The following is an 11568-nucleotide window of genomic DNA, read 5'->3' as shown; positions in this document are numbered from 1 at the left end:
TTTTAACACAGCCATTCTTATTGTCTTTTAACCACGTATGTGGAGGACCGGGGCGTAAGCATTGTCCCTACCCTTACTTACATTCCTTTAAGCATTGCCCTTTTCTAGACAGGCAGTCTGGAGATGATTCTGTTGATTTGTATCTTCTAAGCCTGAATCGTGGGTGTAAGGTACTACCCAGAAGCTATAGGGAACCGCCTCGTTCAGGTCATCGGAAATTTCACCTCTAAGACTCATTTGAATTTTTCAGCCCTTTGTGCACCATTATGGACATCTGGAGCACATTCATACCCATGAAAAGCTTTCTGTTTAGATGTATTTTTTAACATGACCATGATTAAACCCATACCGGAAAAGGATAAGGTGCTTTTCAAAGGCCAAAAGACAAGCAGAGAAAAGCAAAACAGACAAAATAAACATAAAAGTCCTTGAAACAAGAGTTCCCATATCATGCTTATGCAAATGTCTCTCCAAAAAATGTTATCCCTCTGCTCACCAGCTGAGGTTCAGAAGTTGTGTATTTCATACGAGACTCCTCTTCTCAGTGTATGAAGGAGATAGCTACAGCCTTTCAGGGTTCTGCTCTTTTGTTCACCTTCCTCTTTGGTGGCAACGTGGTGGGTCAGGACCGTTTGCCGAGGTACCTAAGTCAGCAGTGGAAATCGTGAGGGAACTCTGGGTGGAGCAGCTGGCGTGAGCTCTGTTGAGCTGGAGGTTTTAAATGTAAGTACTTTGGGAGCATCATCATTGTTCTAGGTCATGGTCGAGCTGTGTTGACTGTTCTGCAGCCGTCCCCATTTCCATCAAGATCCTCTCTGGTTTAAGTTACCTTTGCTCAATCTGTATGGACCTCTTAGGGTTTTGTGTGTGTGTGTTTTTAAGTACGAGTAATTTTCTGATCCCAGGTTTGATGAATGTGTTAACAACGCTGCTTTGTGAATAATTAGTGATCTGCTGGACAATTGCAATTGTAGAATTATGTTGTATGTAATGTACATATGGAGAAAGAATGTATTTTGTTCATTTTCTTAATAAAAAGTTATATATGGACACGACAAGATGTCTCTTTTGTTTGCTAAAACTACTTTTGAAATCAGCTTTCAAAATGTTTATGTACTTTGCAGTCGTCATATTTTTCTCTTAAAAAGGTGAGTTTTATTCAGGTTTCCAAAGATGGAAAATGATGCACACTGTAGAAGGGTCTTTCGGTGTTTTCCTTTGAGACGGTGCTGAAATAAAAACATTCTGGTGAATCTCACGGAGTTTCTGGCGAAGTTGTCATTTTTAAAGAACGCCAGTAAATCATAAAATGATGGTTTTTATCTACTGTTAAGGACCAGCACTATTTTGTCTGTTTTGTATATTTGTTTCCCAGGTTTTCTTTAAGGGGGACATAACTTTTACAGGTTAAGAACTAGAAGGAAAAAAAAACTGATCTGAACTAGAAATTTAATGGTTGAAGATCATTAAAAGAGAACCTGGAGGTGTTTAGAAAAGTTCTAGGTCCCTGTCCCCAGTGAAGGGGAAAGAGACTTTAAGGGCTGAACCAAAAAAGAAAACAAACTCAGAAATACGCTAACAAGGACTGTTAGGGTCGGGTTGAGTGAGCTCTCCAGACAGGCTCTCAGTAACCAGGTCCCCTCGAGGCCCTTTCCATCATCTCATACGGTTTACATCGTCTTGGCTTTGTGATCTTACATGTTACAATGAGCTATCAACTGATTTTATTCAAAACAGCGATTATGTCTTCTCAATTTACAAATCAAGTAATCCATCTTACTGCGTAGCTTTCATTTCTTGAGTGTGCTTTGAACGTGGCTCATTAAGTAACATTTCTTTGTTTTTAAAACAGGAAAACATGATGTGATAAGGTGAGGAATTGGCCTTTCCTTGGCAAGAATTAACTCAAAAGAATCAAAATGCGGGCTCACATCCCCTCTCCCTTGACATATTTGTTTTCTGCCAGGGAGACAGCAGTAAGCTGAGGGCTTTGTGTTGAACATTTGAGTTGCCAGCTGCTCCCAAATCAAATGAGTGTGGAGAAAGAACTACCTTAGGAGTGTCTAGTTATGCAAGGAGATGATCCAGCATCTAATAGGGAGATGGCCATGTGTGCCCATACTCACGAAGACAACCAGAGTCCATATAAATTTGAAAAAAGTATTTTTCCTGCAAACAAAGGCAATACGTTTTACCACTTAACTTTTCAGGTTTTGAAGATATATACGTGTAAAAGACTAACTGATGGCCCTCCCTGATCCTATGTCAGTTTTGCGTAGGCTTAAATCCTAGTTGGTTACATTTCTTCTTCCCTTTAGCACCATGTATTATGCTGCATTTTACACATCTTAGGAGGAAAAAAGGAAAAGATGAGATGAGACTTGGGGCTTTTCGTGGCACAGGGAAGGTAGGGCGTACAGTATGATGCTTGTCAGTCTTACTCGGAAGCTTCTCTAATGTCAACAGGGGACTTTCCTCCTGCTGGGCTGTCACCTAGGAAAAGCAAAGCCAGTCATTTACATTCCTTCTGGAAACATTCTTCCAGTGAAGACAGAGAAATCTCTAGGTAGAAGTGGCCTGGGGCACAGGAATCCTAGGTTTATTTCTAGATCCAGCAGTGACTTCTGTGTAGCATTGGGCACGGTCTCAATTTCTCTGCCTCACTTTCTCATCTTTTAAGTAAACGTTGGCTGCAGATCCTGTTTGCAGGGATCCCATTGATATTTTTAATCTATAAAATGCCAAAGACCTTAAAAAATACTAGCTATCTCAGTAGTCATCACTAGTATTAAATAGCCAGTCCTCTTGTTTATTTACTTTCTCCCTTGGGGTCCAGAAGAAATAATGTGGTTTGGGAGAGAGCTTGGAGGATGGCGGAGACTGAGTGAACAAGAGGCATAACAAACTAAATACGACAACTGAAAGTGGCTCTTGGTTGGCAGGGCAGGGTGGGGGGGTGAATGACCTATTCAGGAAGAGAATGGAGTCTTAGGTCTAATTCGCAGCCAGCAATAAACTATGAGTCACTCTCTTCTTAGAACAGTATGCCTCCAGCATGGCCCGGGGACCTGCCCCCCGTTCCTGGTACTTGTACTCCTTTCTGTATCCTTGGCACACTCTTGAAGTTAACCTCAAAATACCCCTGGCCCAACTCTGGTCCACCCTTAAGGGTGTTAACTGCCTTTCAGAACTCCTACATAAAAGGAAAACCCTAACAGTAGTTGCATTCTGGAAGTATACTTTGTTGTCGGAACTCAGGCATTAATGTGGTTTTGAAAAAACGTAAGACTAAAAGAAAAGACCTCGATCCAAGGCATAGCACTACCATTTAAATAGCTTTGTTATCTCAAAGGGAATCTTTGATCTCTGTGCCTGATTTCCCCATTGGTAGAGTGGTGACAGTTTTCTAAATAAGATATGTAAAAATGTTTTGAAAACTAAGATGGCAGGCAAGCAGAAGAGATTGTTGTAATAGCAACTATGAATGTGGACCAGATTCACCTGACATATAGGTAGATCGTACAAGCCTAGGAGATGAAGAGGATCAATCATCTTTGATTCCTTTCATGAATCTCCTCCATCTTCACTCTGTCTCTAGATAAGGGACAGGCAGAAGCTTCTTGTGACAAGTCAGCAGATCCTTTTATGGGCAGAACAGGGCCAGTACAGAACCTCTTTGTTGATTTTTTTATATTTTTGTTTTGTCTCTGCACCAGTGTTTTCATACCTGGGTTCGGCAGCCCCCTTGGGACTTTAAGTGGTAGGTGAATCACAATTGTATCTAAAGCAGAAATAGCGGGAAGGAAGAGGTAAAATATGACAAAAACAATGCTGTGAGAAGAAAAGGTCTCTGCAGCGAGGATCACCAGGACAACCTGAGACAACTTGGAGAACCGCCGGCACCTCCAGGATCCCTCCTCTCCTTCGTTCTCTGGACCCACATTGTTCAGCAGGCATCACTAAGAGCAGAAGTCACTGCACTCATCGGAGTGTCTGATGTCCTCGGGGGCCGCACGAGTGAAGAGCATAAGCCAGTCAGGGCACAATACGAGGGCTTGAGCCAGCTTACACAAAAGCACTTTAATTGACAGTATACAATTTTCCAAAATATATTCTTGTAAGAAAAATGGCAATAATTAAGTATAGTCTTTACAAAGAAGTTTCTCAGTAAATTCCAGTGTACTTCAGACCCCTGTCCACCAAGACACGTGCCCCCCCCCCCACCGCCGCCCCAGTCTCCCGGGCAAACTGCGTAACATTCACGAATGACAGAGAAGACCCACATCGAATGACAATCGCCGCCTTCCCCTCAGCGTTGGGTTTTCGCCAAACCTCGGTGAATCAGCTAGTGACAGTGATGAAAGATCCGCCATTGCTTTACCCTTGTCCCTCCGCCTTCCCCCGTCTTGTCCCCCTTGATCCTTAGTCCTGCTAGTAACCGCTTATAGAAAAGCTCATTCAAAACTTTGTTCTTTTTGACAGACTTGTTCCTTTAAGTCTTAGACCCAAATAACTCAGAATGTGGAAGACCAGCAAGGTTTCTGTTTCTGTCTTCACGCCCTCCCTGGCCTTGCCGCAGGACAGGATTTGAGAAGGGAATTCTGCCCTTTGTGTCATTCTGGTGCCTGTCCTTAATTTGGTTCTGAGGCACACGACACTGGACAGTCTTCCTTCCAGCACATGTTTTGATCCTGTTTCTGTCACTAACCACACGATTTTGGCCAAGCCACTTATCTTTCTGGGCTTCAGATTTTCTCTTTAAAGAAAAATATTGGACTAGGTCTCTAACGCCCTCTCCCTATGGCTAGAATGTCACTTTCCAATGAGTGTATACTGACTCCAGCCCTCACGATGATAGGCTGGGACTTTGCTGGGGAAGGATGAGGATCATACTTAAAAATGCCCAGTACGCAAGACAAATACTTTGTCATCAGCCTATCTTAATTTCGTTTTTCATTAAAGAAAAAAACTTGTCATTTCTAGTAAAATAGACATTTACATTCCTGGTTTTTTTTTTTTTTTTTAAAGCCATCTCTCTTAGCTAACATGTTTTTCCAAAGTATATTCACTTAAAGCAGTACAGGGTGGATTAATATGTGACTTTTATTTACATTATCAAAAAATATGTATGTATGTATGTATCAGCTAGAACTTGTTCTTCAAAGTTTCTCCAGCATATTGTCAAAAAGGATAAATCTCGGAAGTGGTTTAAATGAACTTTCTGACAACTTTCCTTACCAAAGGGGGGAAAAAAGAATCTTGTGTCTAGATTAAACCCGTATCCTGCCTTACGATGCAAAGAATATTTCTGTACCTCCTTCGCAAGCATTGCTGCTTCTCCCCCTGCTCATGACAGCATGTTTCCCACTGGGTTTTGTCCCGTCGTCAGAGGCGTGGTTTCTAGCCTGGTACGCAGCTCGGGGAAACCAGTGTGTCACTGAAGTAAAGAGTTTATCATCTCTTTGGTATAACTTGTTTACGGTCATGCTGAGTTGCCGGTGTTCCTCTTCTCTCTTCTCAGCCCCAGAATCTGAATTACCTGACAGCATTTAGAAACCAGTAAAAAGATGGGAAGAAGATGACCTTTGCAGATGCATGGCCGTATGGCCTTTGACATAGATGTCTAGTGGCAAGAACCAGCCGAGGCAAGGTATTGGATTCTGAAGTTGCCCTAAAAAGCTAGAATAACACAATGTGGATGCACCTAAAGAAGGAACCTCTGAACCAGCCCAGTGCTTCTCAGAGGTCTCCTTAGAGCCACAGGCATTCCAGGCATCATCTCTCTCCCCAAGAGGCCTACGGGTTGCGACCTTTGATCAGTCTGCCGAGGCGTATTTGCTGTCTTGGTCTCAAGGCCTGGCTGGTGAAATGTTACGCAGAATCAGCACAGGAGCCGTAATCCGGCCTGGCCTTTCCCACAGACACCATGACAGAAAGAACCAAATACTGGGCAGGAAGGAAGTGACCAGATCTTTTCCCAGCATGACAGGATATCCTTCCTTTTCCCCCAAACTGGCACTGTTCCCCATCCTGCCAACCTCTACATGCTAGAGAACCAGGGCAAATGCTTTTGGATCCTCGTTAGCTTTGTATCCGTCTAACTCTTGAGAAATTTACTGCAGCCCCTACTTGAACCCCAAGGGCAATGGGCGAGAGGCTATGAAGAAGGAATCAGGTAATCAACGAGGGAGACAGATCTTCCCCCTAAGCTCCTCCCCTTTCAATAAAAGAATCTATCCCAAACCTGAGAGCCTACGTCATCAGAAGCGTCCCTCTGGCTTCTTGGGTTCTGACTCTTTGCCCGAAAATGACAGTTCTCACTCTCCTAAGCAGTGCTGCCCATCTTCCTAGTTAGTTCCAGGGAGCTTACGTCCAGGGACAATAGTGACCATGGGCAAAGTTCAAAATCCCACACAGGATTCTCTCATCAGAAAAATCAGTTTAAACCTCACCGTGCCTAGTCTTCCTACATGGCAGCTAACTGCTGAGCCCCTCAAATCCCCTCCGCTGAGGAACAGATAGTATTTTATTTCCCTGAGATGCTACCAGAAACTGCAGGACAACGGGGCAGCCCCACTAGGACGGCAGAGAAGAGGACACGGCTCCATGCCAGGACAGTGCGGGGTCACCGAGAACAGACAGACGGCCAGTCCCCCAGGCTGCCCCTTATGCACCTTACAATGCACCTCACGTTCTAGGCCTCTCTTGCCCTATGGCACAGGAGACTCATAATCAGTGAGTTTAGCTCACTGAAAGTCTCTACAATTTGAGCTTTGGCCTTAGGCAGTAGAGGGCTGGGTTAGAAAACATAACAAAACTCTCAGCAACTTGAAAAGTCCCTGAGTTTCCTATGAGAGAGAAGAGCCCAGCCTCCCTGGCCTTCCTTCGATTGTCTGTCAAGATGCCTCTCTGCTTTCTGGGGCCCTGGGAAAGTCTGTCCAAATGCCACCCATTCACGCGAATCTTGGGGTTTCCTAGCTGGGGTTTCCACCCCCGTTGGCTGAGCAGTGAACGACAATATAGGAACCCTTCGCCTTCATTAGCTGTGGATTTTAGTCCCTGGTGGGAAGGAGAGGCCAATGGAACACTCGGGGAGCCTCTTCGGGGAGTCCCTTGGATGATGGGCCAGGACACACCCGGGGAGGAAGGGCTTCCCCAGCTCTCCACCTGTAGACGGACCCCTAAGCAGACCTCATTCGCACTGGGAATCTCATGTGGTCCAAGTCTCACTAAGCAAATGCCAGGAAACCGGAATCCAGACAAGGGGATCAAGGTCACGAATGACTTGTGTTAGTCCCAGGATCCCGGGGGGCAGAATGGGAATGAAAATTGAGTGAATGGAAGGGGAAGAACGAAGAGGATGGGAACAACGGCAGACGAGGCTGGGGAAGGAGACAGAACTGGGACCCGTGTTTCAAGGAACCAGATCCCGCCGAGGCAGGCTCGGGCCCCGCCGCTCTCCCTCCTGTCCCATCCATGGACCGGCAGCTTCGCCCCCAGCCCCGGGCGGCTCTGGAGGGAGGGCACAAGGGACCACAGCAGTGCGGCGTGGAGGGCAGGAGCACCGGCCTGAAGGAAGGAATGTTTTCATCCTGACTCTGTCACCATGTGGCTGTGCCGCCCTTGGCTTCACTCTCTTCAGGCCTCAGTCGTCTCACCTGTGACGATCTCTAAGTCCCCGATCTCTGGTCTCCCTTCCTCTCTCTCTCTCTCTCTCTCTCTCTCTCTCTCTCTCTCTCTCATCTTCCAGCAGCACTGAGCTCAGGCACTAGTAGGTTATTTTACAAGAGGAATCTAGACAGGATATGATTCGTTCAGTTTGAAAGAGAAAAATTAAGGCCCTTTGCGGAATTGGGAGGAGGGAACCCTCCAAGTCTGCTCCCTCCCCAGTCTTTCCCTCAAATGGGAAGGACTTTCCTCCCCTGTCCCAATGGCACTTGAGGTGGTCCAGTCTGGAGCTCTGTGGCACCGTCGGAGGCCGCCGGCAGACAAGATTAGAGGTGTGTGTCTTCCTCCTCGTCTAGGTCATCCTTGGTCAGGTTGTCCAGAGGGACGATCCAGCTGTCCCCCAGCTCCCCATTAAGGTTGACCACCTTTTTCTCCTGCATCTCCGATGAGGTCTCCATCACTTCCAGTGTCGGGTTGTCATGGTAACCATTCTCCACTGTCTGCAGCTCCTCTGTTAGTCGTTGCTAAAGAGGGGAAGATGACCCAAGAAGAAAGGGTAACCTTTTTTTTTGAGGGAGATCAGCCTTAATAAAGCACGTGTACCCCTATAATTCGGAACCCCAGTTTGTACAGTAAGTGCTCCTGGAGGCCATCCTGACCACTGACTTGCCTCAGGGCTAGTTTGAGACGAGGACTTGGCCAGCACCCTAAAATTCCCAGCTCACTCCTCCTTCACCCTGGTGGCAAATTCATGAAGCCTGTGGAGATGCACCTTGTTCTCCCGAGCCCTCCATCCCCTCCCCGCAAACCTCACTCCACAGGCACCTGCCTCACCCCACTGTGCTGAATTGGAAAGGACTGGATATAAAATAATATATTTTTTAAAAAAGTTAAGCATTACCCTACGATCCAGCAATTCTACTTCTGGGTACCTACCCAAAAGGATTGAAAGCAGAGACTCAAACAGGTATTTGCACGCCCATGTTCACAGCAGCATTATTCACAATATCCGATAGGTAGAAACCACCCGAAAGTCTACCAGCAGGTGAACAGACACATGAAATATGGTATAACACGCAATGGAATAGTAGCCTTAAAAGACGGAGTGGATTCCGACACGGGCCACGACACGGAATAACCTTGAAAACATCATGCTAAGTGACATAAGCCAGACACAAAAGGACAAATATTATGTGATTCCGCTTATCCGAGGTAACCAGAGCGGGCGATTTCAAAGAGACAGGTTGTGGATTCTGGGTTTCCCGGGGCCGGGTGCAGGGAGACGGGGGGGGGGGGGGGGGGGGGGGGGGGGGGGGGGTTACGTGTTTAACGGTTCGGTTCAGCTGGGGGAGGCGGAAGCGTCCTGGCGGTCGCGTCGGACCACGGTGAAGCCGCACAGCGCCGTGCACTCGAAAACGGCGCAATGGCTAAGTTTTACGTCACATATACTTTACCACAGTAAAAACATGTTTAAAAGAAAAAGTAAATAAAATATGACTTTCCTCGGGCCAGGCCACTGAGCCTCTCTGAGCCCGAGCGAGACGGTCCTGCAGGACCTGCGGCCCCCTCCGCCGCGGGGGGGCCGTGGGGACAGCGCTTTCTCTCTGTCTCTATGAGATGCAACCTGAGCTGCACAGTAGAGTCCCCTGGGGAGCATTTGACAAATACACTGAGCCAGAGATTCTGGTCCAACTTTGGGTGGGCGAGGGAGCTGGGCACGGGGTGTTTCTAAAGCTCTACCCAACGGGCAGCAATGTGACGATGGGAATTCTAGTCAGGAGGGTGAAAACTGGCCAGACAGACACGCCTGCGCGCATTTTATCAGTGACTCCTCACAGCACGTGTGTAAAGTGGACATTCGCCCCATTACGCGGATGAGAGACCTGAGGCTCAGGTTCTAGGACTCGCTCGAGGTCACACAGATAACAGAGAGGCAGAGCTGCCGCTTAAAACAAGCCTTTCCCACTCCGAAGCCCACAGTCGTCCGCCACGCTGCTGCTTTAACACTCCACGGTGTTCATTTCCTAGAAGGGATATTCTCTGCCTGGCGTAAAGGGTCCATGGCCCAACCACTCGCTTTCCTCTAACATGGGAATAGGGGGCTGAGAGTCATCCGGTGAGCGGGACTGCTTGCTGGCTAGGGGAGTGGAATCCTCACCTGGTCCTTCCTCTGGGAGAGGCGCTGGTGGCAGCAGCCGTAGAGAGCCGCCACGAGGAGCAGGAAGGATGCCATGCAGACAATAGTGATGATCAGGGGCGTGCTGAACCGGTCCTCGGTCTCCTCTGGTGGTCCTTGACCCTCGAACCGTACGTTATTGACTCCCACCTGGCCAGGAAGGAGAATGTTATGTGGTAGGACACGTTCCGGGCACCCCCTCTCTCTGACACCCCATTCATTCTTGAGCTCTTCTGCTGGTGGGGTGGTGGGGCCTATTCCACCCGCCCGCTGTCCCCTCTTTTAACCTCCCGTCTTCCAGATGCTTGCAAATTAGGGGTACTTCTGCGATGAGAGAAGCACTGCGGAACGAAGCCACTGCAGACTTCCCAGGGACAGACTCCTGACCCAATCTGTCCCGGCGCGTGGAGGAGCCCGCTTACCTTCTTCAGGTCAGCCCCTTGGTCTTTCAGCGATTCGAATACGTCCTTGAGAAGGAATTTTGCTGTGGGGGGGGGAGGGAGAGATGCCGCTTCAGTGGTTTGGCTCAGAGCGAGCTGGTAGGGGACAGAGCGTGGGCCCCAAGAGGAGGACGAACTCGATCTCAGTCTCCTGAGTGGTGTCCCTCTTGGGTGGCCCTGGAAGGGGCAGTGGCTTGACAACTCCGAGGGAACCAGGAGAGCGCCAGTGCCGACCCGTCCCCGAGGCTCCCGAGCCATCGCCCCCTGCCCCATCCCCGCTCCCATCCCACACAGCCTCACCATGCCCCCAACTCACATGTAATAGTGATGTCTTTGACTGCCACCTCCTGGCTTGCTGAACTGACTACCAGCTCTATGTGGCACTGGTCTTGAGTCAGGTTGAAGGTAGATTTAGCCGCTCGGCACAGAAGTGTGACCACTTTGTCATCCAGAGGGCTCCTCGCCTGAATGGGAGATCACAGGTGATTCCTCAGAGATCACAATGGCAGCCTAGGCTTGGGGGACTGCCCTTCGGAGCAATGGTCAGGTGAATGCGGTGGCCCGGCAGGAACCTATCCCCCTCTCCGGCCTCACCTGGTGCCACTCCCGGGCCTGTCAGGGGCCACAAGGTATGTGCTATCGTCCAGGACCAGACCCTGCCCTCTCCGCCTCATGGAGATCTCTTCCCCAGTCTCCTGGCCCTGGTTATCTTGTCTGTGGTCGAACAATACCTTTTACCCTAGTGTGTCTTTCGCCCTCAAAACTCTTAAAGGGCCACAGCCTAATGCTCTTTATCACATCTCTCCCCAGAAGGAGCCGGAGGAGGCGCAGCCTGGCAGCGCGCCCCTGCCGCCAGTGGGGGAGGCCAGCTCCCTCTGCACTTCTCACCAGCCCGGGTGCCCAAGCCAGAGACCTCAGGAGAGGAAGCTGTGGCTCACCGCTCAAGGTCATCTATCCCAAAGTTGAAACACGTGCCCATCCCCTAGGCTAAGACTCTCTGAAACCATAAGCAGGCTGACAGGAAGAAAGGAAGAGCCGTCGCCGAAGAGGGGAACGTGGCTGCATCTTGAAGATGCACACAGGGACGTCTTGGAAGGGAGCCTTCTATGTTGCTAGGCAAAAGGAGCACGGCTGATGTGACTCCAGGACTGAGGGTGAAGACAGCTTCTACCCAATCCTGCCATGTCACCGAGGGGCGCCCCGAGCTGGTGCTCCTCGGACCTGATTTAGGAGTCAGGGACTGAGATAAAGCAAAGGACTCTTGGTATGACTCACCTCAGGGCA

The 11568-nt window shown here is 48.7% G+C and overlaps 1 protein-coding gene across 3 annotated transcripts in view; it reads right to left on the bottom strand.

Moving 5' to 3' along the window:
• Positions 1-4065: 4065 nt before the first annotated feature.
• Positions 4066-11568, bottom strand: part of PODXL (podocalyxin like) — a 43896-nt gene continuing 36393 nt past the window's right edge. For all 3 annotated transcript variants that reach the window (XM_016148737.2, XM_036231138.1, XM_016148738.2), the window contains exons 5-8: positions 10601-10748; positions 10267-10328; positions 9827-9994; positions 4066-8192 (exon numbers count right to left, since the gene is read on the bottom strand). In XM_016148737.2, the coding sequence (XP_016004223.2) occupies positions 7995-8192; positions 9827-9994; positions 10267-10328; positions 10601-10748 (576 nt within the window). In that variant the 3' untranslated portion in view covers positions 4066-7994. The remainder of the gene's footprint in view (positions 8193-9826; positions 9995-10266; positions 10329-10600; positions 10749-11568) is intronic.

The sequence above is a fragment of the Rousettus aegyptiacus genome, unplaced genomic scaffold (genome assembly GCF_014176215.1).
Source record: "Rousettus aegyptiacus isolate mRouAeg1 unplaced genomic scaffold, mRouAeg1.p scaffold_m13_p_13, whole genome shotgun sequence".
Lineage (NCBI taxonomy): Eukaryota > Metazoa > Chordata > Mammalia > Chiroptera > Pteropodidae > Rousettus > Rousettus aegyptiacus.
This window is presented reverse-complemented; position numbering and strand designations above follow the sequence as displayed.